Here is a 21,952-nt window from a genome sequence, read left to right on the forward strand (position 1 = left end):
AAAGCATCGCAGCTGCCCGCTCTATTTAGACCCACAATATGCAGCACCTCCAGATAAGCTGCCGCCATCCACAGTTTCAAAAACGAAAAATGGATAAAAAGGGGACCATCTTATTCAAACTGACACTTTTCAGTCTTCGTCGCAGCCCAGGAGACGTCAGAAAAAATCGTGGCCCAAGGAACCAGCTTTCCTGCACGATGCTGAAAAGAAGCTGTGAAGACGAGTTGCCGCACCTAAAACGTCGATACAATCACGCCTCTCAACTTTTCTGAATGTGTTTTGACTCCGAGGAGGCTCATGGATCGAGGCAAAAAGAGAGCGAAGAAAGTGTAAAAAACACGGTATCTCTGGGAGATTGGGGATTCGTCAAATGCCAGTTTGTGGGTTGTCTATTCATCCCACGGGGTCCCGCCATAGTTTTGGTGCCATTACATCCGGAAACAATATTGTTAGGCTCAAATTTCGTTAGGCAGTGCCTATGGAATTATTTCTCGGAAAAAAATATGAGAACCAAAAACAAACCTGTCTCCAATACCATTTTTTGTATCTTAGCTACTTACAGGGTACTTCGTACAAGGCTTGAATATGTCTCTGCGTCCATCTAGTCTGGTGCTCGGTTACACATATGTTAGAAGCGAACTCTCCGCCTCAATTTTTCTTTTCTTTGGACTTCGGTGGTCGGCACTGACGCTTTGCTAGCCCTCGCCTTTGGCGACATTCAGCACCCTTGTCTGGACCAAGCCCTTTCCCCACGAGCACAGCCGACTGGCACCAGACGAGTGTATGGTATCTCTACGAAACACAGCACGCCGTTACTCCTCGAGGAAAGAGACACTTTTAAAGAACAGAGAAAACGTCTCGAGAAGATTCTGCGGGCGGCTTCACCGCTGCTGCCTTTCTGCGCCATTTAGAACAAGGTGTTCGCCACCTCGTTTATGGCTTATCCGGCCTTCTGCTTCAAAAGGAAAGGCGACCCCTGCTAGCGACCAGTCTTGTTTCTTTGCCAAGAGGCACCTGCACGTCAAAACCCAAACATCATTTGCTCGGGGTAAAATCTGTCGCGGACTGTCTACAGCAAATACGCTGCTTTCTCTGAAACACCAGCGACCTTGACAAGCCACACGCGGGTCGCCCTAGACCGGCTGTCTGCGAGTCTGCAAACGGCAGTTAGCCGAAGCGAAAAACCAATCAGGCACAGCGCTGGACTCGGGGCACCGGTTTCGGTCAGGGCCCCGAAAGAACCCGTTTCGTGGCCTGTGTCTTTTCTCTGCTCGAAGACGCTAGCTGTGCTTGTGTCTTGCGCTACCTGCGGCCCCTCTAAATGTCTGCCCGCAACTGCTAGCTGCTGGTCTCGTTGACCGTTGCCGACAAGATCCACGAGAGCGGCGACAACGAGCATACCAGACCCGAAGGCAGGAGCGGAATCCGAGCAAAGACACCTGTCAAAAAATAATCCTTTTTTATCTTGGACTCGGCCGGATCTGTGTGTCTTGCAACCACTGCTTCGCATAGCGCTGTCCCGACATCCCGCAGCGCCAACCGTACCACAGTGTTACTTCTGCCAGCTAGTTATTGCGCAGTCTCGGCCAGGAGCCGCAAACAGCGCGCTGGCGGATTCGCATTTCTATTTCCGGGAATTCCAAGTCAAGACGCATGTCAAGTGACCAAGGCGTCGACGCGTCGAACTCTGTGAAAGCCTTCCACTTGTAACCGGTCAACATGGCGCAATACAAGTCACGCCCTTTGGCAGCTGTTCTGCTGCTCATTACCGTCGGATCGCTGCTGACCGCTTCCGAATCGGTCCAGCTTTCTGAAGGCATGAAGAGGCTCAGCATGAGAGGAAGAAGTCCCAGCCCGAAAACGGGAAGATTTGAGAGTGGAGACGAAGGGACATCTACAATGTCGCCCTCCGTCGCAGCACGCCAACAGGAACTAGGGCTGCTCCGTCCGGAAGAGAGGCTCATTGCGGGTCAAGCCAAAGCAGCGGCGCTACAGACTGTCCATCAATTAGGAGCAGTTGTTCTTACCCCAGAGCAAGCTAAAGCCGCATTGCTAGACGAAATTCTCAGAGCCACGCAAAATTTGGACCTCAAGAAGTACGAGAATCTCAACACGGAGCAACAAAAGGCCTATGAACAAGTCCAGAAGGATCTTTCGCTACTGAGTCCGGAAACGAAGGCTTTGCTCATTGAAAATCATAGGAAGGAGAAATCCCTACTTGAACAGGCGAAAAGGCTGTTCCGAAAACGCCACTACCACGTTACCAGGCAGGCGGCTTTGGCTGGACAAATCCTCAACGAGCAGAGGGATGCGAGTGGAGCATTACAATCAGGTGCTGTGAAGGCTGCGATCCGAAAAGCCAACGAGCAGTACAACGTCGCTGAAGAAGACAAGAACTTTAACGAGGAACAGCATGCAGCACAACTGAAAAAGGTAGGCGCTATGCCCTAGTCGTAAAAACGACGACGAACCCGCGTCGGAAATCCCGAATCTGTTTGGGATGGCTTTGACCGGTATGAAGAGGTCAAACACAGCTTCTTGTCAGACCAACATTGGTCAATTCTGATTTTTTCCGTTTATTCGTTTTCCATGATGAACAATCACTTTGAATATGGTCTGCCGCTCAGCACGAAAACGGCACAGACGCATTCCCTCAAACTAGTTACTCTGCTTGAACTAAAACTAATGCTGTTTGCTGGTGAGCTGAAACACCAGAGGTTCAAACATGTCCGATATACGCATCGCAGGGGTACGCCAGCAACATTACGTTGATTCTGTTCGATTCTTTGATATGTTTCGTGCTCGAATCTGCCGGCCAAAGTGTGGCCACGGGACGTTCTCCATTGCGAGGGGCCCGATGACCTAATAGGGATTGAGACAACACCCGCTGATCTAACCGATTTCAGAAGTACGCCACACGTAGAAGCAGTGGACATCGTCCAACCCATAGAACTATTAGACAGGATCACTCAGAGGCGTGGGTGCGCTTGTAGATTCAGCCCGAAAATGACGGCAAGCCATCGACCTGAGTTTGGCGTGTCTTGTGTAGATAGTCTGTAGCGGCAACACTGTAGTTTTCGAGAAGATTCAGAAATCTAAGTACTTCGGCTTGACTTCCATTTTCGCTTTGGTTTAGATCCATGAGACACGTACGGATTAAGAGCTTCTTCGACAGACAGTCGGATGCGCTGTCGAACACCCTATGCCAGAGATATTGGTTGGTCGATGCGGGTTTTGGGAGTGGCGCTGGCGGGTCCTTTTTGATAAACGACTGAGATGCTAAATGAATCTAAGAAGGATGTTGAACCAGAACTCAGGAAGATGTTGGGCTTGTCGACTGACGTCGCAAGGAGCGTCGTGATCCACGTTATAGGTTTCACTGGAGAGGTGGCCGTATGGCTTTCCTCGATGGACTGAGGAGAATTGTTGGGGGTAGTGCTCTCATTCGTGGTCCCGAGGGAAAGGAAAAACCGTGTGTGTCAAACCGCAGGACAGTGGAACCCTACAACGGGATGCGCCTGAAAGGGGAACAGGCAGTGGACCGTATATGAACAATGGTGGGGGCGGTTAGAGACGCTTACACGTTTACCTCGTCTCAAGTACTTGAATCGCCGCTTGTGTAACGAGTGGCTGCAGATGTAAGCCACAAGGGGGTTGGCATGCAGTATTTCCCCTACTGTGTGGGGGCACAGTGTAGGAAGGGGTTTTCTTTCGACGCGGGCCACCAGTTCCGTGCACTCCATTGTTCAGTTAAGACGAAGGAAACAAATAATGGTACCAGCAGACGATACTGCGCTGGGGAGACGCTGTGCGCCGTTCGACTTTCTTCTCCTACATCGCAATCGGTACGGAGGAACGCGGAATGCAAGCCTCAACGGTGCGTGACCATCGCTTCTTTGCTCCCTTTCTCCGAACGCAGTAATTAAGGGGGTTTCTGTTTCAGGGGAGTTGTGCATGCCTGAGATCGGGTGAGAATAACATGACACGATTTTCCGGGAAACCTACACAGTTTTCTCGTCTCAGGAATTAAGGGAGCACGTTGGTAGAGTGTTGGTCATGCGAGTCCCTGCAGCACTTGCTCTGCGGTATGCACAACCGCGCGAAGTCTGTCTTACGAAACAGGCACTTGCATTTCTCAGCAGTGAAGGGATTGGATGATGACCCTTGCCAGCAGCATTCTAGACTGAGACACACATCTAACGGTGGACATGCGAAGACTCGGTGATCACTTAGTGCGCATGCGCGACTAATCTTCCAGCCTTTCTACAGAAACTGCCTCCCTTTCTTAATCGTCTCAAACCGCCAAAGAACACAGTTTCTTCTGAGCAGCACGGCCCCCACCTGACAGCGTGGACTCGCGAGTTGCTGGCTAGACGGAAATTGACTACGCTCAAAGCGCGTGGTATCACCGTGGATCCAATGACAAACACGTTCGCTTTGTCCATTGCCCGGAAATGAAGCCGTTGCCGACATTCGTTGTTCCTCGAACAGAATCAGCTACACACCTCTACGCAACTCACAATATGTGTATACGGGAACGGAGGCGGGCGTGTGCATAGTTCCACATCCACGAAATGTAGTGCGGAAGCCTGAACCCACTTCGTGTCTGGAGAGGACGATGCGTGGGTTTTGCGGACAATGCTGCGGGTAATGCACGGGCGAAAGCTTCGTCTCTCCTCTTTCTTTGTTGTTTCCCTGGAAGAGAGCTGCGTCGTTGCCCTCTCTCCAGTTTTCAGATCACTGGCTCAGACAGCTCTTTGGCGGAACGGCTAGCGACGCCACCTTCCCGTGATCGGGTTCAAAACGAGGTGTTTTCCCGCACGAATGTGCAAAAAACAACAAGCACGAATCTAGCAACCCTAATAGGTCGCCTTCCCGTCGTCTAACGTTTACCACCGTGTTTCTGCCTGGTGGCGACCAGCAATTTCGTGTTTTTTTATCTCAGTTTTTCAGTCACCGTAGGTTGCAGACCGCATGTGCTATCAGCGTTCCTGACTGCGTCACCGTTCCGGTTCCGGGGAGGCAACAATCTCCGACGGCGTGTGAGTCACTCCTGCGCTATTCTGAGCTCAGTCCCTCCTCTAGTGTTTGCGGGGACTGGAAATTTCCCTTACGAATCCCCGTTGCTTTTCCCGCGCCTGTTTCTTAAGAGGCTGACGTGTCTGTGCAAGTTTTCCTTGCTGCAAACAGTCTCCGCGGCAGCTTTCGTCACGTCACTCACACGCGTGTCTGTCGGGATTGAAACGGCAGAATCGCTGTTCCGCTCCTCCGTCTCTTTTTGTTGCGGGTTTTCCCCACTTTGTTTTCGGAACGCCGTGTGAGACGGGAAAAGGCACGGAGCACTTCGTTTCTCGCCCGAAAGGCGACCTTGCTGCGCCGGCAACTGCTCGTCTCGTCAACCTGCGTTTTACCACTGTGTGCGTGGCAATCGTTGTCCGTTCCGCTTCTTTTGTGTCTGCCTAGAAGCGTGTCCGGCGTTTTGTTCGTGCTGGTCTCCGCGTGGACTTGGGATTATCGCCCTTACCCCTTCTCCGTATCTTTTTCGGCTCGTTTTCTTCGCGACTCCTCGCGCGCAGTTCCTGACTGCTTTTGGGACGTGCACCCCCCTGGCTCTACGTACACCTCGTCACGTATTTATGCCGGTTCTGTCTGCTGCGCTGCGTTCTGGTGGAGCGCTGCATTCGCTGCGCCCGTGCGTCCGCCGTTCCCTGCGTTTCTTCTTGTCTGCTGCGCGAGAATGGCACCGACGAAGCAGCGCGTAGGCGCACTGGACGTCCGGGCTCTCGTGGCTTCTGTCCGTCCGTCAATTGTCGGCTTGCGTGTCACGAACGTATACGATTTTTCTGCGGGTGGCAGCCGGGGCGGCACAAGCAGCAGCTACATCTTGAAGTTCGCGGGAAAAGAGTCGAAGGTCTTTCTCTTCATCCACGCCGGCTTTCGCTTGTACACCACCGAGTGGAAAAAAGACAAGGGCGCGCTGCCGTCGCCCTTTTGCGTGCGACTTCGCAAAGGTCTCCGAGGCAAGAAACTCGAAGACATTCACCAACATGGAGCGGACCGCGTCGTCATCCTCACCTTCGGCAAGAGCGAAAACGCGCTCCACCTGGTCGTCGAGTTGTACGTGTCGGGGAACATTATCTTGACAGACCACACAAACCTGATTCAGGCCGTCCTCAGACGCCACACCCTCTCCGCTCCGGCTGGCGCAGCTCCGGCAGAAGGAGGCCGCGAAGCGCGTCAAGAGACAGAGCAGCGCATCGCCGTCAACGAATACTATCGCCTGGACCCACCGGAAATGTCGCTGCTCCGAGACGCCATTCGCCCGATTGACTTCTCTGCGGACGTCGTCAAACGCCAGCTGACAGCCATACAAGAGGCTGCCTGCGGCAAGGACACAAAGTCCAAAACTCAAGTCACCTGGGCACAGGCTCTTGGCCGCCTCGCCCCCTTCGTCAGCCCCGCGCTTGCCGTCCACGCGCTCCTGGCGACCACCGGGGATGAGAGTGCGAAGAAAAGAGTCGTGACGCAGGATGGACTCGACGAAGCTGTCGAGAGTTTGCGGCGCGCTGTCATGGAGTGCCTCAGAATGGTGAGCGGAACAACTTTTACAGACAGACAGACCCGTGGTAACCACAATCGCATGCAACGCCCGAAAAAGGACGACCGGACACCCATGCACACACCGGCTCCAACTCGAGACGAGTGGTGCCATGATCTCGGCCAGGGGGGACTCACCGAAGGGAGAGAGACAGGGAGGGGAATGAGACAAGCCGGTGGAGAGGAGAGAAGACAATGCAGACGGAGAGCACGAGAGACACGCAGGGGAAAAGGGTGACAAAGAGGGAGGAAAGGAGGAACAAAGGCGACAAGGATGGCGTGATGGGGGCAAGGGAGACAGCGAGAAGTGGAGCAGGATGACACGAAGCGAAGAGAGAGAAGGGACAAACAACCGAGAAATTTAGGTGACGAATAGAGAGTGAGAAAGGATGGAGGGGGCGAACGAACGGGTCAAGAGAAGGATATGTCACGCAGGTCGAAACCAAGAATGGCAAGGAGGGCGAAGAAGAAAATCATGAAGCAAACCATTACGAGTAGGGAGAGAAACAAGGGGAATTATTGCCGCCGGTGTCAATTTTTCTTCTCCCATTTTCCGTGATCTTCCTGTCGTGTCTTTTTCTGTAGCATTCCCTCGTCCAGCGTTGTCCTGTCCGTTTCTCGTCACGGTGTTTGCGCGTCTCGTGCGTTTATTGTTTCCCTCTTCCTTTTCGCGCGTTCTTTGTTTTCAGCTTCGCGCCGTGAGCTCCGCGGAGGATTTCCTTGGCGCCGGACCTTTGCCGGCCGAGTTGGAGTCCCAGGCTTCGGCGACGCCGCCCGTGGAAGGCTATATTGTGGCTACGCGCCGCTCCGCCTCGTCTGCAGAGGAGAAGAGTCTTTCCTTCTCTCTGCTTTACGACTACGAAGAGTTCTCTCCAGTCGTTCTCCGCCAGTTCGCGGACTTGCAGGTGCTGCCCTCCCCTCAGGACATCCAGCGCGAGAGAGAAGAACGCGCAGCCGTCGCTGTCCAACGCCTCCAAGTAGACAGAAACACAAACTCCCAAAAGGAAGCGGACGAGAAGGAAGAGGAAGAAGAGCAGGGAGAGAAAGGAGAGAAGGAAAAAAAGGGAGAGAAGGATAACGATGAGGGAGGAGACGATGAGGTAGGGAACGCAGAGACGAGAGCTACCGGGGATGTGGAATCGGCGGTGGCTGCAGTGCATGCAAACGTGGCGCCGGGGACGCGTGTGTTGCTTCACTTCCGGGATATCAACATGTGCGTGGACGAGTATTTCAGTAGCGTCGATGTGCAAAAGAGTGAGCGGGCAGAGGCGCAGGCGCGACAGGAGGCGCTGAGTCGCGTAGAAAAGATCAAAAGCGACCAGGAGCAACGCATGCAGCTCCTCGAGGAGGAGGCCGCGAATCTGCTCCAGCAAGCCCAGGCCGTGGAGGCGAACGTGGTGCTGGTCGAGCAGATCATCCAGCTGCTGCGAGCGGCGCTGGCGACAGGCGTGGACTGGGACGAGCTCGGGCGTCAGATGAAGCTGCAGGCGAAGGAGGGGCACCCTCTCGCAGTCCACGTACACGAACTGAAGCTCGAGAAGCAGCGTGCGATGCTTCTACTGGAGGCGCCTCGCCGCGAGGAGGCGGAAGAGCCTGGCGAGGCCTCCGAGACGATTCTGGTCCCGGTCGATGTGGCGCTCTCTGCCCATGGGAATGCGCAACTCCTTCACTCGCAGGTGAAGCAGCTGAAGGCGAAGACCCAGAAGACTTCTGCGGCGACTGCGGCGGCCCTGGCGGCTGCAGATCGAAAGGCACAGCGCACACTGAAACAGAAGGACCAGCAGGTGCTGCAGGCTCAGCAGCAGCTCCAGAAAGTCCGCAAGGCCTTCTGGTTTGAAAAGTTTCACTGGTTCATCTCCAGCGACCACTACCTCGTGCTCGCCGGCAGAGACGCGCAACAGAACGAAATCCTCTTCCGCCGCTATCTGCGCTCAAACGACGTGTACGTACACGCCGACGTCCACGGTGCAGCCACCTGCATCATCAAGAATTCGAGAGAAACGGAGCCAGGAAAGTGTGACGATCCACCCGTCCCCCTCACCACTCTCCAACAGTGTGGAGAATTCGCTGTCTGCAGAAGCAGCGCGTGGACCACCAAGAGCCCCTCTGCAGCCTGGTGGGTGTATGGACGCCAGGTCTCGAAGTCCGCCCCCAGCGGCCTGTACCTCAGGTGAGAATGCGACTTCTGCTTGACCCTAGACACAAGACAGCCGACTCCTGAGGGTGTGAAGGCGTCAGGGGACGCTGGACGAAGTGCAGTGCACAGTTCTGTTGTAGAGAGGTCGACGGTTGTCTCACGAACAGATCGAGGGGAGAAGATGTGGAGACGTTCTGCGTTGTTAACGCGAGACGAAGGCCCCCGCGTCCCCCCAGAGGATCGAGGTTGTCTTACACTTTTTTCTCGCAGTCTTTCGCTCTTCTTCATTTATCCCCTTCTCGTAGTCCTTCCTTTCGTTCTTCTCTTGCTTTGCTCACCCTGTCTGTCGTCCTTCTTTTCTGTCTTTCACCGCGTCGGAGACTGGGTCGCGGGCGATTTTCAGCGTTTGGATTCCTGCAGGTCTCCCGGCTTCCTCTGTGACGCCGTTCTTGTGTCGTTCATTTATTCGTGGCACACCTCCGCGGCGTCTCCGCCCCTGCTCGTTCTTTTCTCTCCTGTTTCGCTCTTCCCGTGTCTCCACGGTGCCCGTCTTGTGCCAGACTCTTCATATGTTTGTCGTCTGTCTCCGCACAGACGAGTAAGCGTTTCTCGCGTTTTTCTTCTGTCCTGTCGTTGCTATCTCTGATCGTATTTTCTGTGTCCCTCGTCTTCACTGCCTTCCTCTCCGTTTCTTCGCTGCTCCGACCTTCGTAGGTTGCTTGATCATGCGTCTCTCTGTCTCTCTCCTCAGCACCGGTTCCTTCATGATTCGCGGCCGACGCAACTTCATTCAAGTCCACCGCCTTGAGATGGGATTTGGGCTCCTCTTTCGCTTGGCTGACGAGGCATCCGTTGCCCGCCATGTCGCTGCGCGAACGCGACTGGCACTCGAAGAAGCTGGAAGCGAAGGTCCCCAAGGCTCCCCTCCCTCTTCCTCTTCGTCGTCGTCTGCTGTGCTTGCTGAGGGAGAGAGTGGAGCAGAGGGGAGTCGGAGAGGAGTGAAGGCGTCCGTGGGTGGCGAGGACGAGTCGGAAGAGGAGAAATCTGTGAAATTTGGGTTTTTGGAGGCCGCACAGTCTGCGTGCAGCTCAACGCAAGTAGAACTCTCCGAGAGAAGACGGCAAACGCACACGGAGTTCCTCAGAGACACAGCCATCGAGCATCGCGCGGTGAGAAGAGATGCTTCTACGAATGCATATCTGTATATATATATATATCTGTATATCTGTATATATATATATATATATATATATATATGTTCTCATGCGTGCCCGTAAATATATATATATATCTTTGTATATATATGTATATATATATATGTATGTATGTATATGTATATGTGTATTTACAGACACATATGTACATATGCATGCATGTATGTACGTATGCTAATATGGATGCAAATACATGTAGACATGCGTATGCACGCACATGGAGCCTGTGGCGAATCCGTCAAGCGGACCGTGGCGCTCGCTGCAGATCTGAAAGTTGCTGAACGAGATCCGGTAAACGGCGGTTTGGACAAGTACGGGTGTCGGGATCAATGGCACGTCCGGCGAGAGATCCCTTTATTTTCGTAAACTCTCGAATTGCTGTTCAGTTGGTTATACTCCTACAATCCTTTTCGTGTCTACGTGACGCCTCTTGCTGGGATGTAGAGGCCAGGGTGGCGTCCAAGATGTACACCGGAGACGAACGGAGGTCGATCACTTGGATCAGAGTGGAGGCGCGGCGCCGTCGTCTTCGGAGTGCTCCTCGGAGAAAAGACGCGTTTTCGGAAAGTATCGACTACGCGTTGGACGCTTGATTTTGACCTCGAAAATGCCTTTGTTTACTAGATCCAAGGTCGCCTGTGCTCACTCTCGGCAGCGACTTAGATCGCGTTGGAGCCTAGCAGTGCATTCGCTCGACCCTGCTCAATCGTGCCACACAGATTCGTGTTGTGGTCCGAGGCCTGTCGATTCTCGGGATCTCCGTTTCTGGCTGGACTTTTTCAGGCGACGGAGGCTCCGCAGGAAGTTGTTGAATCTCGTCGCGCGTCGGGTGCCGAGGCTACAGGGGCCTCAGATGACGGAGACCCAGTTCTCGCCCAACTGGAGAAGCAGGAAGAGCGACAGAGACAGCTGCAGGAGCAGCTGAATCAAGTGAAAAGCCAGCTGGAGGAACAACTGAGAATGGCGACCAGAAGCCCGTCGGTTGGAGTAAGTTGGTGCACCGGAAAAGGCTGGGAGAAAGAGACGACAAAGCAACGGACGGCAAAGAAACAGAACAGAAGAGAACTTGTCAATAGAAATTCGTGTCGACGAAGCCGCGGGCAAGGAGGGACATGATTTTTTCGACGGCAAGGTTCTCTATCACAGAGATGTCGGCTGTACACACATACACACAGCCTCCGTGAGGGTGTGTGTGTCCAGAACAGGTTCGTGGTCTCTGTCTCGAATGAGTTCCACCGAATCCAGGGTGTCTCGCCTACGCGTTTCTAGATTCTTTTATTTGCACTGCATATCGAGTGGCGCAGAGCTGTGTGTGCTCGCCCATCATGGAGGGATGGCTGAGGAGGTCGGATTTCGTCTAACGTCTTCTGGGGCGTGTAGACACGGTGGAGGCTTGGTATCAACCTGGGATGTCGGTGGGAGACAAAAATGAGGGTGACATGCTTCACGAGCTTCCTTCTCCATTGCACGAGCGTGTGAGAAAGCAGAGGAGAGCATCGGGCTGTCAACTTCGAGTGAATGAAGCCGCACAGTGTGCATCCTCCGACTTTTCCTAGACCCAGCATGCGCTTCGCGGTGGCCGACTTTCGAGGTGCAGCGTCGAGTTCTCCCCGGCAACGCTGCAGGACGAGGCGAATCAAGCTGGCAGAGACAGTTCTGTGGGGCAACGCATTCGCCGGAGACATCCGACAGGACACCTGAGTGTGCAGGACATTGCGGAACTGCGAGGTAGTGACAGACAGGGGGCCAAGCGTGAAAGACCCTCTCTGGGGAACGGGAGAGGTCCAGAGATAGAGAGGAATTCGAGCAACCGCTTGTCGACTTCTCTCAAATTCCTCGTCGAGTTCGTGCGTTGCGTTAAGATACGCGCCTGTTTTGTGCTTGTGGACTAGGCGAGAATACGGAACTCCTCAGTTAAGGATCTGAGTGCTCGAAGGAGTGTGGATCGGAGTCGTCATGCCGAAAAAATGCTCAGGGGGATCAAGTTCGTGACGCAGCGTTGCGACACGAGAAACGCGCAGAAATTAAGCTATTTCATCCAGGAATTTACTTCTCTCTTGTTTGTTCTCCATTCTTCTCTCCTCGCTCTTCTTCTTCGCCGTTTCCCTCATGCCGTTCTTTCCTGTCGTCTCCCGCTCCTTCTTCTTCTGCCTCTTTTCTTCGCTTCTTCGCGCGCTCTGCTTCTTCACATATTCTCTCTCTTCTTTTTTAATCCTCTTTCTTCTTCTCCGTCTTCTTTTCCTCCGTTCCTCCTCCGTTTTCTTCATTCTTACCTTTCGTCGTGTTCTTCTTCCCTCTCTTTTTTTCCTGCCCTCTCTTTTTTTCCTTCCCTCTTTTCTTTGTATTCTGTCTTCGTGTCAGTCTTTCTCGTCTTCGCTCCCGTTCCTCAGTCCTGGGGTCCACCTCGTATGTTACAGAGTGGCGGCGCTGAGTGTGTGTGTGGATTCTCAGGCGCAGCTGCGGCGGCAGAGGTCGTCGAGGTGCAGGAGTTCGTTCGTGGGGAGCAGAGCCGGTTGGAGGAAGAGGCGAGGAGCCGCCGTGCTGCCGCTTCCGACAGAGTGAGTCGAGCGCCTTCGGATTGCCCTTCTTCTTCCTGCTTTGGAGGGGACATGGCGGAGGAGTTGCGGCCGCTGCAGCAGGAGTTGCTTCAGCGGCAGTACAGCGCAGAGACGCACCAGCTGTTGATGGCGGAGAAGCTGCGGGAGGTCGCGCTGCAGCGGGGGACGGAGGAGATGATGGCCCGCGCTGAGAGCGCGCGCAGCCGGCGCCCCTCGAAGCTGGGGAAGAGCGAGGGTGACGACTGTCATGTCACCTTCTCTCCAGATCCACCCAAGGTGGCGGAGAAAACGATCAGTGCGCTGCATGTGGACTTCGACGGCTTGCCTCCAGAAGTCATTCCGCGACGCGCGGAACCTGCGAGTCTCCTGCTGGTGCAGATAGAGGAGGAACTGCGCGAAGCTCGTGGAGAAGAAGACGCAACTGGAGACGAAGACCGAGTGCCGTGGGCGCTCCGCAGGAGAGCTACGGGGTGGGCGGCCTGGCAACCACCCGAAGCGGAGGAAGAGGGAACGCAGGCTGAGTCCGACGGAGACACCCGCTCTCGATTCCGCGCAGATGAAGAAATAGGCGGTGAGCGCTCGCGAAAAGGTGAAGAAGGGTGCCGAGGGAGAAAAAGCCAAAAAAAGGTGGAGACGCAACAGCAGCAGCAGCGCGGACCGAAACGAAGCTCGGGCGACGGCTCGAGATGTGGAGACAGAAAAAAAGGCCGTCGTGGAGCTACGACGGTTGATTCACCTGCGTTTCTCTGGAGCGCTTCTGTCTTCCTCGCCCGACCTCTCTTCTCCTTTTCATCTTTCGCCGTCTTCCATTCGACGGCTCTCTCTCTCTGTGTGTCTCCTGTCTGTGTTCTCCCGGACGCTCTCGTTCTCTCTTCCCCTCTCCTTATCTCTCTGTCCTCCTCTGTCTCTTTCTCATTCTCTTTCTGGTGATTCGTTCTCTGTCTGTGTGTCATTCTCTGTCGCGTTTCCATGGACAGCTTTATTTGTCGTTGAGTGTTTTTCCCTCCAGGTGGTACGCGCGGTGCGTCAAGGCGCCTATCCCCGCAAGCGCATGGGGGAGACCGGGCGCCGTCTGTGCTTGTGGGGGGCGAGGAAGCAAAGACAGAGCTTGCTTCTTCGAGCTCTTCAGGGTCTGCAGAGAAAGGGCAGACGCAGTCGCCGTCTGGTGGCGCACCCGGCGGGGAGAGGGACTTTCTTGCTGTCGAAAACTTGAGCAGAACGGGTGCAGACAAGGCAGCAGGTGGAAAGCGAGGCGCGGGGAAGCTCGAGAACGCGAGACGCAGTCCTTCGGTGTGCAGCGAAAGGTCGGCGACCTCAACTCATAGCCTCACGCCTGCAGGCAGTCGGATCAGCAGACGGATGAGCGTTGATGAAGGCCCACCGCCAGACGGTGAGAGCGAGAGGAGAGACAGCAGAGGGGGAGATGCAGGCTGAAAGGAAGAGAGAGATACGAGGGGGGAAGGAGAGGAGGGAGTGACAAGCAGAAGAAAGACGCGACCGATAGAGCAGGTGCGAGAAGAGAGGGAGAGGAACAGAAAAGAAAGAGAGAAGTGAGACGAAGTGAAGAAGAGGAAAGGGAAACGCGTGGGCGACCCGATAGGAGAGCGGGAGAAGAGATGAGGGAGGACGAGACGAAAAAGAACGGAGCTGGGCTTGGTGAGGTCGATCACCAGTTTTTTCGCAGTGAACTGTGTCTTGGAGGTGACCGAGCAGACGCTGGAGGGAGAGGAAGAGACATATGTCACTTCGCTCCTTGTTACGCTTTCCTCTCCAGGCTTCACCGAAGAGACTCTCCCCACCCCACGGGAACTTCTGTCGCACAGCAGCATCGACTTTCAACACAGTGGAGGCGACGAGGCAGAAGAGTCAGTTGACGACCAGGAAATCCACATCATTGTAAGTTCGGAGTTCACAAAAAGGAGAACAAGCTGTGTGCTCTGTAGGTCCACAAGCCGACAGGCATATGCATGCGTCTTCAACGCCGACCACGGACCGCAGATCACTTCAAAAGTTTCTCGTATGATGCATGTCAATGCATACATACATATACATATGTATGCATATGCATACATTCATACGTATACATATATGTCTATATGTGTGAATATGTATATATATATATATGCATGTCTCCATATGTGTGTGTGCGTTTCCGTTCACGGATTCATGTACAGTTGAGTATGTTTGTATTAGAGAGGCGCATTTTTGTGTCCAAGCAGTTGTGAAGGTGGGTGGAGAAGCGCATCTGTATCTGTGGAGTCGCGCGCTGTGTGGAGGTTTCGTCTCGTTGCGCACATGAGAGGAAGCGCCGCATCTCGGTTTCTCTGGTGAACGAACAAGTGATTTCAAGAGACATTTTCCCTGGTTGTTGCATGCAAGCAGGTGCGAAGGTTGTCGATAAAAGAGGAGAAGGAACTGTTTCGGTGCCGGAGCGCAGATCACGGCCCGACCCCAAAAGGATTCTGTTCTGGGGATGTGCCATCTGCCAAGGATCTCCTCACTCTGCAACAGTACCTGTCCGATAAACTCGGCTCTCCAGGTATAAACGTTTTCTCGCTCTTTCCACCCATACCCATCTACATGCATGCATATATATATATATATATATATATATTATATATGTATATATATATATATATACATATAATATATATGTATATATATATATATACATAAAATATATATATATATATATATACATATAATATATATATATATATACATATATAATATATATATACATATATATATATATATTTATATACATGCAGAGGGTAGTATGTTCGCATGTAAACATATGTTTTTTGGTGTGTTTCTGGGCATGCGTTTGTGCATGTTAGTGCAAGTAAGGAAGCGGGCGTGTGTGGAGACGCAGTTTCCTCAGGTTCGACAAAAGCTGTGCGGGGGCCAGAGAGAGAGAGAGATGGTCCTCTTGCGTCTCGGACATCAGCTGTTTTTCGCTTGCGGGAGTCTTTGGAGAGTTCTCGGTTGACCGAGTTAGCCAGGAACAGTTTAGAGGGCCGTCCCCCGCAGGCCGACGCGTGGAAGCTGTGCAGCGAGGCTCGCGCGTTGAGTCACGATGTCGACGAACTGTCTGTTGCGCGCGCCTGGATGTATGTGCACAGCGCGTTCGGAGGAAGACGACGGAACGACGTCGGCGGGGACGAGAAGAAGCCGGCGAGCCGTCAGCGAGGGCAGCGCCTCTGCGTGCTTCGAGAGAGGCCTTTCGGGCAGGGTGGGGAGATCAAAGGAAGACTTTTTCCTGGATGTATGCGCGAGGGAACTTGCGAGCGCTGGAGAAGGGGGCGAGACGGAAAGGAACAGGAAAAAGGAGCCGGAGGAAGAAGAGGGAGAGGAAGAGGAGACGGAGAAGAGCGCGGAGGAGCTGCAGAAAGCAGCGTCTTCTGGCGAAGAGGAGGACACCACGGAAGACGAGGAAGACACGGACGATGCAGTGAAAGAAGAAACGATCAACGCTGAGATCCCTTCAAGGAAGCGGATGTCTGCGGCGGAGAGACGGCGGCAGAAGAAGGGGAACAGAGAGGCGAAGGACGACCCAGCAGGCACGGCAGAAGAAAAGGAAGACATGGGAGGAAAGGAGAAAGCGAAAGGCCCTCGCCTGCAGCCTGTCCCCAGGGGCAAGCGGGGGAAACTTGCCAAGATGAAGAAAAAGTACGGAGACCAGGACGAGGAAGAAAAGCAATTCAAGATGTCGCTCATCGGTGCCGAAGAGGTAATTTCCCCTCCCCCTCCCCCTGGTTGCTCCTCAGTTCCAGAAAAAGCCAGCATTTCCTCGTCGTCCGCACCCACATTTTCCTGGGTTGCACGTCTCCCACAGAGTCCTCAGATTCGTGGATATCTGGAAACAGTCTGTGAATGCGAATGAGCAGGAGTCGTCGCACATTTGCAGGAAGGAAGGTCGCCCGCGCGTTGTTGGTTCCATGCGTGCATCTGTACACTTGCATGCATTCATACACATACGCATGAATGCTTGTGTCTGTGTGTATGCGAAACGTATTCGTCGTGGTGTCTGCGTGTATGACCTCTTTCTTCTCTAAGCTCGGATGCATGCGCCGACTGCAGCCTCGTTTTCTTGCTTCTTTGCTCCGTTTTCCGTGTGAGCGTGGAAGCCGGTGTTTCTCCAATGCACGTTTCGCCTTCCTTCAGATCAAACGGGGCGGACCGACAGCGACAGCAAACGCGGCAGCACCTGCATGCGCGGCGAAGAAACTCCCGGGTCGCAAGGCTGCTCAGCAGCGGGAGGAAAGGCGGGAGTTGAAGGAGGTTCTTGAGGAAGAAGGAGATGAGAGACTCACGGTGAGACTCAGCTCTCGACACCATTTTGGTCTGCAGAGATGGACTCCGCAACGATCAGTATGTACAGTGCGTCCACTGACTGGAGACCCGCAAACTCACGCACTGCCTGCCTCTGCGCAGATTGGTCGCCGCGCTGTCCCTGGATTGGCACCCGCTTCCGTCATCACAGCCTCCAGGCACAGTGCAGCTCGGCTACAAGCCCGTTCACCCTGTCCTCTCTCTCTCGGTCGCTGGCAAGGCGCAGGAGAAGCCAGTCCTGTTTCTCAAATAGGACAGCGAAGAATCACGAGAAACACTCGGGACTGAACGGCTGAGAAGTCTTCCAGGCCCCACACACCGCTGTCAGCTTTCATCCGTCTTCTGCAGAACTGCGCTTCCATGGACCCCTCTCCTTGCAGTCTCTACATATCTACAAATGTGTGTATACGCGGAGTTGTCGGGAGAATGTATTTGCGTAGACAGTTATGACGTAGAGAAGCCTGCAGATGCCGCATGCACGCATGAAGGGAGAACAGCGATGTGTCATGTTTTCGAGTTTTGCCTGCGTTCTGGGTTTCAGGAACAATGCAGCCAAATCGACCTTTTGACAGCTTCCCCGCTTCCCGAAGATGCTCTGCTCTGCGTTGTGCCTGTCACAGCGCCCTACTCGGCTATGAGCGTGAGTTTTTTGAGACTTTACCTCGACTTTGAAGCGTCGCAGCAAACGGTCGGTGGCGTAGCTGCAGTGGTGATCCCATGCGTCAACCGTGGCATCCGCATGACACAAAAAGTCGATTTCTACCGTGAATGTGGAGAGGCTTGCAAGGTGGACGCACCCCTGCTTGTTTCGTCTCTAGTCTTTTACAGTGCATGTCGCTACGCATGCACACTCGCAGATATGCTTTCGCAGCGCTGAACCTACACACCCGCGGATATGTACCGTGCTAGAGAGAGATGCACGCATGTATTTTAAGCCAGAGCAGGTGAGAAACAGTTCGTCTCTTGGCGTTTCTTCTTTCCGCAGAAATACAAATTCAAGGCGAAACTGGTGCCAGGTTCAATGAAGAAGGGGAACGCAGGCCAGGCAGCCCTCAGGCACTTTCTTCAACAGGCTGACGACGACCGCCAGAAGCAACTGATCAAATCCATCACGGTAGGCGCTCTTTCATTGAGAAAAAGAGAGGAGGAAACCGTTAACTGTTGACTTTGGGAGACAGAGGATCTCGCTTTTTCTCCCAAGTACTTCTTCCTTCTTTCATCCACAACACAGGTATACTCTTTGGATGCGGGGGAGAGTGTGGAGTATCGTATTTGCATGCATTTTTATTCGAGAACGCGCAAGTCTGCAGGACACCCTTGGTTCCAGGCCGGCTCGAAGCATGCAGGTACGAGTGAGTGTGAAAGTAGTTCTCGCTAATTCTCCCTGACTCACTTCGTTTTCCTCCTCTTCAGCTCGCAGAAGTCGCTCTCTCCATGATCAGCGACGTGAGACTCAGTGTGCCGGGCATCCAGAACCAGCTGACGGCGGCGAGACGCCAGAAGAAGGAGCAGAAGAAAAAGACCGTCACAGCTGAGGAGTAAACATGCAGCAAAGTGTCTCAGCCCCTGCGCCCGGATGTACAGACAGCGGGTGACGAGAGGCGCGAAGTCACGCATCGCTTGTGTAGGCGATGGCCTGTCTCCACGAAGGCTGGACGCGACGCATTTGTGTCCGAGTCCAGAGTTGGCATGCAAATCTAGAGAAACTGACGCGGAGAGAAGCCAAGAGAGACAGGGAGACAGAGACAAAAAGTAGAGGGGGCACCGGAGCATGGGGCTGAAAGAGGGAATCATATCTCTTCCTCTATATATATATATGTAAATATGTGTGAATGTATATATATATATATATGTATATATGTATGTATATACATATGTATATTTGTGTATACCTGTATATATTTACGTGGTTGATTCGAGTGTAGGGGTAGGGATGAGTGCAGCGAGGCGAAGACGTCCAGAGTCAATCTCTTCCCGCAGAGGAAACGGTGGAGAGGAAGGCGTCGACGCCTGGTTTCCGACGCCTGGTTTGTCGCATCGAAAACGCAGGTCGTGACCAGACGGGGCTTTCAGAGGATCTGAGTGTCGATTTGGAAAGAAGAACGAGTGGGCATCTTCTGACAGTTCGTCGGCGGCTGTCGGCCCTCTGCAGCAGGGCAAGCACAAACTGGAGCAACTGTGTTGCGTCGGAATGTTCTGCGTGTCTATGCTGTTCTTCTTTGCGAGTGAAGTTCGCGCGCTTCCGTGGACATTTGAATTGCACCGAGAAGGCAAGGCGTTTCTTGCGTGTGTCGAGACGGGGGGGGGGTCGCACTTCTGCCTTTCAGAAGCGGGGCGGTGTGCCTTTCAGTTCACTCGCATTTGCGTTTTCAAAAGACTGCATGCGTGGGCAAACTCCATTTTCCACTGCACCCTTCCACAGCCTTTGACTGCGGCAACGAGGTCGCTGTGTCCCGGTGCGTCGCCGCGGCTGATTCCGGCGTTTGCGCGTTTTTTTTCGCGCTCTCTTTGTCTCGAATACCGGCGCCTCGTCGCCTTCTTTCCCCGTGTGTCGAGAGGCGTCAACGCCTTCGTTACTCGCAGTGTCTCCGTTCCTGTCGCTCTAAGAAGAGACAGGAAATCGGTGGTGAGTCGTCGGTGCTCTCTGGCTTTCTCCGAGGACAGAAAGTCTGGACTGTGTTGCCGGCGGCGAGTCTTTTGATTCCGGAGCCGCATGTTCTCAGTTTCGCTGTCGTACTGGGTGGCGGCAACTGTCTGCTCTGAGGGGAAGTGCGAGTGTCTGTGCGTTTCAATCGTAAAAGTTGTACCAGACGAATTGCGGAGCCGTCGCATGTTTTTCTGTGGCCAAGTTGCGTTGAAAGTTGAACCAACGCAGTGGAGAACTGCCCGCGCCTGCCCGAAAGAGAGCCGCGAGTGCGAGCCCCGGTGTGAAGAGGCCGCCTTGCATGTGTGGGAGTGTGGCAGCGGCGGGAAGTCACTTTTGTCGCTGCGTTTCTGTCTTTCGTCGAACACAGCTCGATTTCTCGTATTTCGGAGCTCGAGCTCCACGCGCATGCATTCGTGTACATCCGTGTTTAACCGCCTGTGGAGATCCGCGCTACTTCTCATCGGAACGGATGGGGTCGGAAAGAGGGGGGAGCGCCCACAGTCTTCTGGCGTCGAAACAGAACGGGCGAGAGGTGAGGGAACTGGAGTGTGAACAGAGCGAGTGGCGTACGAAACGCACGCGCCGACAGCGTAAGATGTTGGAGAACGAGGGTTCTTTTTCGCGTCTGCTCCGCGGATCTCTCCCCCCGTGTCACTCGCGATACCGGCAAACCAAGTGCCGAGCACCCCGGTGTGAGTCGATGACGAATACCCTTTTGGATCGGTCTTCGCTGAAGTGGCGCTACCAGCTCTGTGCGGGTGTGCGTCTCGTCCGTGTCGTTTTCCCGCAAGCTGAAATGCAAAGATGCAAATGACAAGTGTTTCTTTCATAGGGGCCTTGGGCGGCTGGCGAACAAGACGGTGTGCTGGACATGCAGGGTTTTCCCCAGGTTTTGCGTCACGTTCGATTTTGAGCCTGACTGGCTTTCGGGGTGCGCTTCTGTTTCTGTTTGAGTGGAAAGGCGATCACGCAATGAGGGGGGGAGTGCGCGGGCGTCCATCTGGAGAGAGTCTAAAAGTGCCTCAGTGCAAAGTCCACTGTTTGCCGCCTGGGGAAAAATTTCCTCTTTGGGGTCTTCAAAAGTCCGTTATCGGTGGCGGTTTCGCGTGCGTCGGGGGTCCACAGTCTTGCGCCACGCGAGTCCGTACCTCTGGAAATGTTCGTGTATTTCCCGGGGAAAACTAGACAAAAGACTGCCGATGGAGGGCAACTTTTTTGATAGGCGGATCCCGTCAAAGAAGTTACAAAGGAAAGAACCACGTTTCGAAAAGCACCCTAGTTCCGGCGCAGAAGTCGAATGCCGGCTGATCACTTTCCCATGCTACCCGGAAAGAATTCGATGCCAAGCCACTCAAGGTCCTCGGACTGTATCAGCACCTACATGTCGGCTCACTGATCCCTTGTTACTGTACAAGATTCCGTTTCGAACGGTAGTTCAGCGTCAGATGCAATTTGTGAGAGCATCGGTACGGTCCCGTTTTTACAGACACGCGGTGCACTCGCTCGTGACGACACTTTCCAAACAGCCACAGCAATTTCTGCTGCTTCTTTCAAACGGAAAACAGCCGGGACATGTTCGCAGCTCCGAGGCGGTAAGCGACGCTTCTTCCCATTCCCCCTGCTCTCGTGAGTGAGGCGTCAACTTCACTTCTGGCAAATGAACTAGGAAAGCTGTGTAAGGCTCCGGACTTCAGAACGATTTACCTCGTGCTCGAAAGGAACTTCCACGCTGACCTGTAGCTGCCCCATCAGCAGGAAAGGGGGCGTCATTTGACTTTATAGAGTTCCCAGGCAAAAACCCCCGAGGGCGGTTCACAGCCGAGGTGGACGAAGCAAACTTGAGCACTTTGTTTCTCAGAAACCATGCAATAGGCTTGTGATCTTTGAGGTTCTCCATTTGTTGAGACGAAAAACAGTCTGCATATCCCCCGGGAAGTATTATCGTCTACGGGCACTCTCTTCCTGCCGAGTGAACACAGGTTTTGAGGCAGCAAACCAGAAGAACTTCTCAGTGTCTCCGATTGTGACGCGTTGTTCTAGCTAAAAATGGCGCCACAAAGTTCACCGCCACAACATTGTTGCGCTGAGGGGAACTGTATCCGCCTCGATGGCCACCTTCTGATCCAAATTCATCCGGAGCTGTGGTGTTAGGTTTCGTGTGACTTTTTGGACCAGCGAAGCGCCACAGGCCATTCGCTGGTCCCAGCCTCTCTCCGTTCGCGCCTTCTGCTCTGCGTCTATGCTAGGCTCAGATGGTGCCCATTCTTCTGCCTGCACGGAACGTGGTTGTCTGCCCGTTTTCCCAGAAGTGGTGGCGTGCTTTTTGTGAAGCCGAGAATCAACGTAAATGCACAGTCTCACGCTCCTTATTCGTGTTCGTGTGCCAAGTTCCGACGCCGCCTGGCAAAGTAGGAAAGGGCGCCTAGAAAAAGGCACCGGTGAAACTCTCCGTGCACATTTCCAG

General features: G+C 53.8%; 4 protein-coding genes across 4 annotated transcripts; 3 read left to right on the plus strand and 1 right to left on the minus strand.

Moving 5' to 3' along the window:
* Window positions 1-103: 103 nt before the first annotated feature.
* On the minus strand, window positions 104-1,510 carry TGME49_214070 (hypothetical protein; the record flags this gene model as incomplete). Its single annotated transcript, XM_018779631.1, has 1 exon — window positions 104-1,510. The coding sequence occupies one exon, from the start codon at window positions 1,508-1,510 to the stop codon at window positions 1,070-1,072; it is 441 nt and encodes a 146-aa protein (XP_018635752.1). The 3' UTR covers window positions 104-1,069.
* On the plus strand, window positions 1,019-2,789 carry TGME49_214080 (toxofilin). Its single transcript, XM_002370700.2, has one exon. The coding sequence runs from the start codon at window positions 1,720-1,722 to the stop codon at window positions 2,449-2,451; it is 732 nt and encodes a 243-aa protein (XP_002370741.1). The 5' UTR covers window positions 1,019-1,719; the 3' UTR covers window positions 2,452-2,789.
* A 2,948-nt stretch (window positions 2,790-5,737) lies between these two features.
* On the plus strand, window positions 5,738-18,383 carry TGME49_214090 (signal peptidase; the record flags this gene model as incomplete). Its single annotated transcript, XM_002370701.1, has 14 exons — window positions 5,738-6,589; window positions 7,287-8,767; window positions 9,486-9,903; window positions 10,732-10,935; window positions 11,505-11,676; window positions 12,400-13,077; window positions 13,516-13,896; window positions 14,281-14,402; window positions 14,889-15,045; window positions 15,632-16,239; window positions 16,674-16,823; window positions 17,383-17,481; window positions 17,827-17,955; window positions 18,255-18,383. 14 exons carry the CDS (start codon window positions 5,738-5,740, stop codon window positions 18,381-18,383), a joined length of 5,580 nt encoding a protein of 1,859 aa, XP_002370742.1.
* A 307-nt stretch (window positions 18,384-18,690) lies between these two features.
* On the plus strand, window positions 18,691-21,056 carry TGME49_214100 (hypothetical protein). Its single transcript, XM_002370702.2, has one exon. It carries the CDS (start codon window positions 19,787-19,789, stop codon window positions 20,300-20,302), a length of 516 nt encoding a protein of 171 aa, XP_002370743.1. The 5' UTR covers window positions 18,691-19,786; the 3' UTR covers window positions 20,303-21,056.
* Window positions 21,057-21,952: the final 896 nt, after the last annotated feature.

Source organism: Toxoplasma gondii, chromosome X, assembly GCF_000006565.2.
Source record: "Toxoplasma gondii ME49 chromosome X, whole genome shotgun sequence".
NCBI lineage: Eukaryota > Apicomplexa > Conoidasida > Eucoccidiorida > Sarcocystidae > Toxoplasma > Toxoplasma gondii.

Bases quoted from the DNA above. Each gene is read 5' to 3' on its own strand.
- TGME49_214080 (XM_002370700.2), top strand. From the start codon at position 1,720: ATGGCGCAATACAAGTCACGCCCTTTGGCAGCTGTTCTGCTGCTCATT.
- TGME49_214100 (XM_002370702.2), top strand. From the start codon at position 19,787: ATGTGTGGGAGTGTGGCAGCGGCGGGAAGTCACTTTTGTCGCTGCGTT.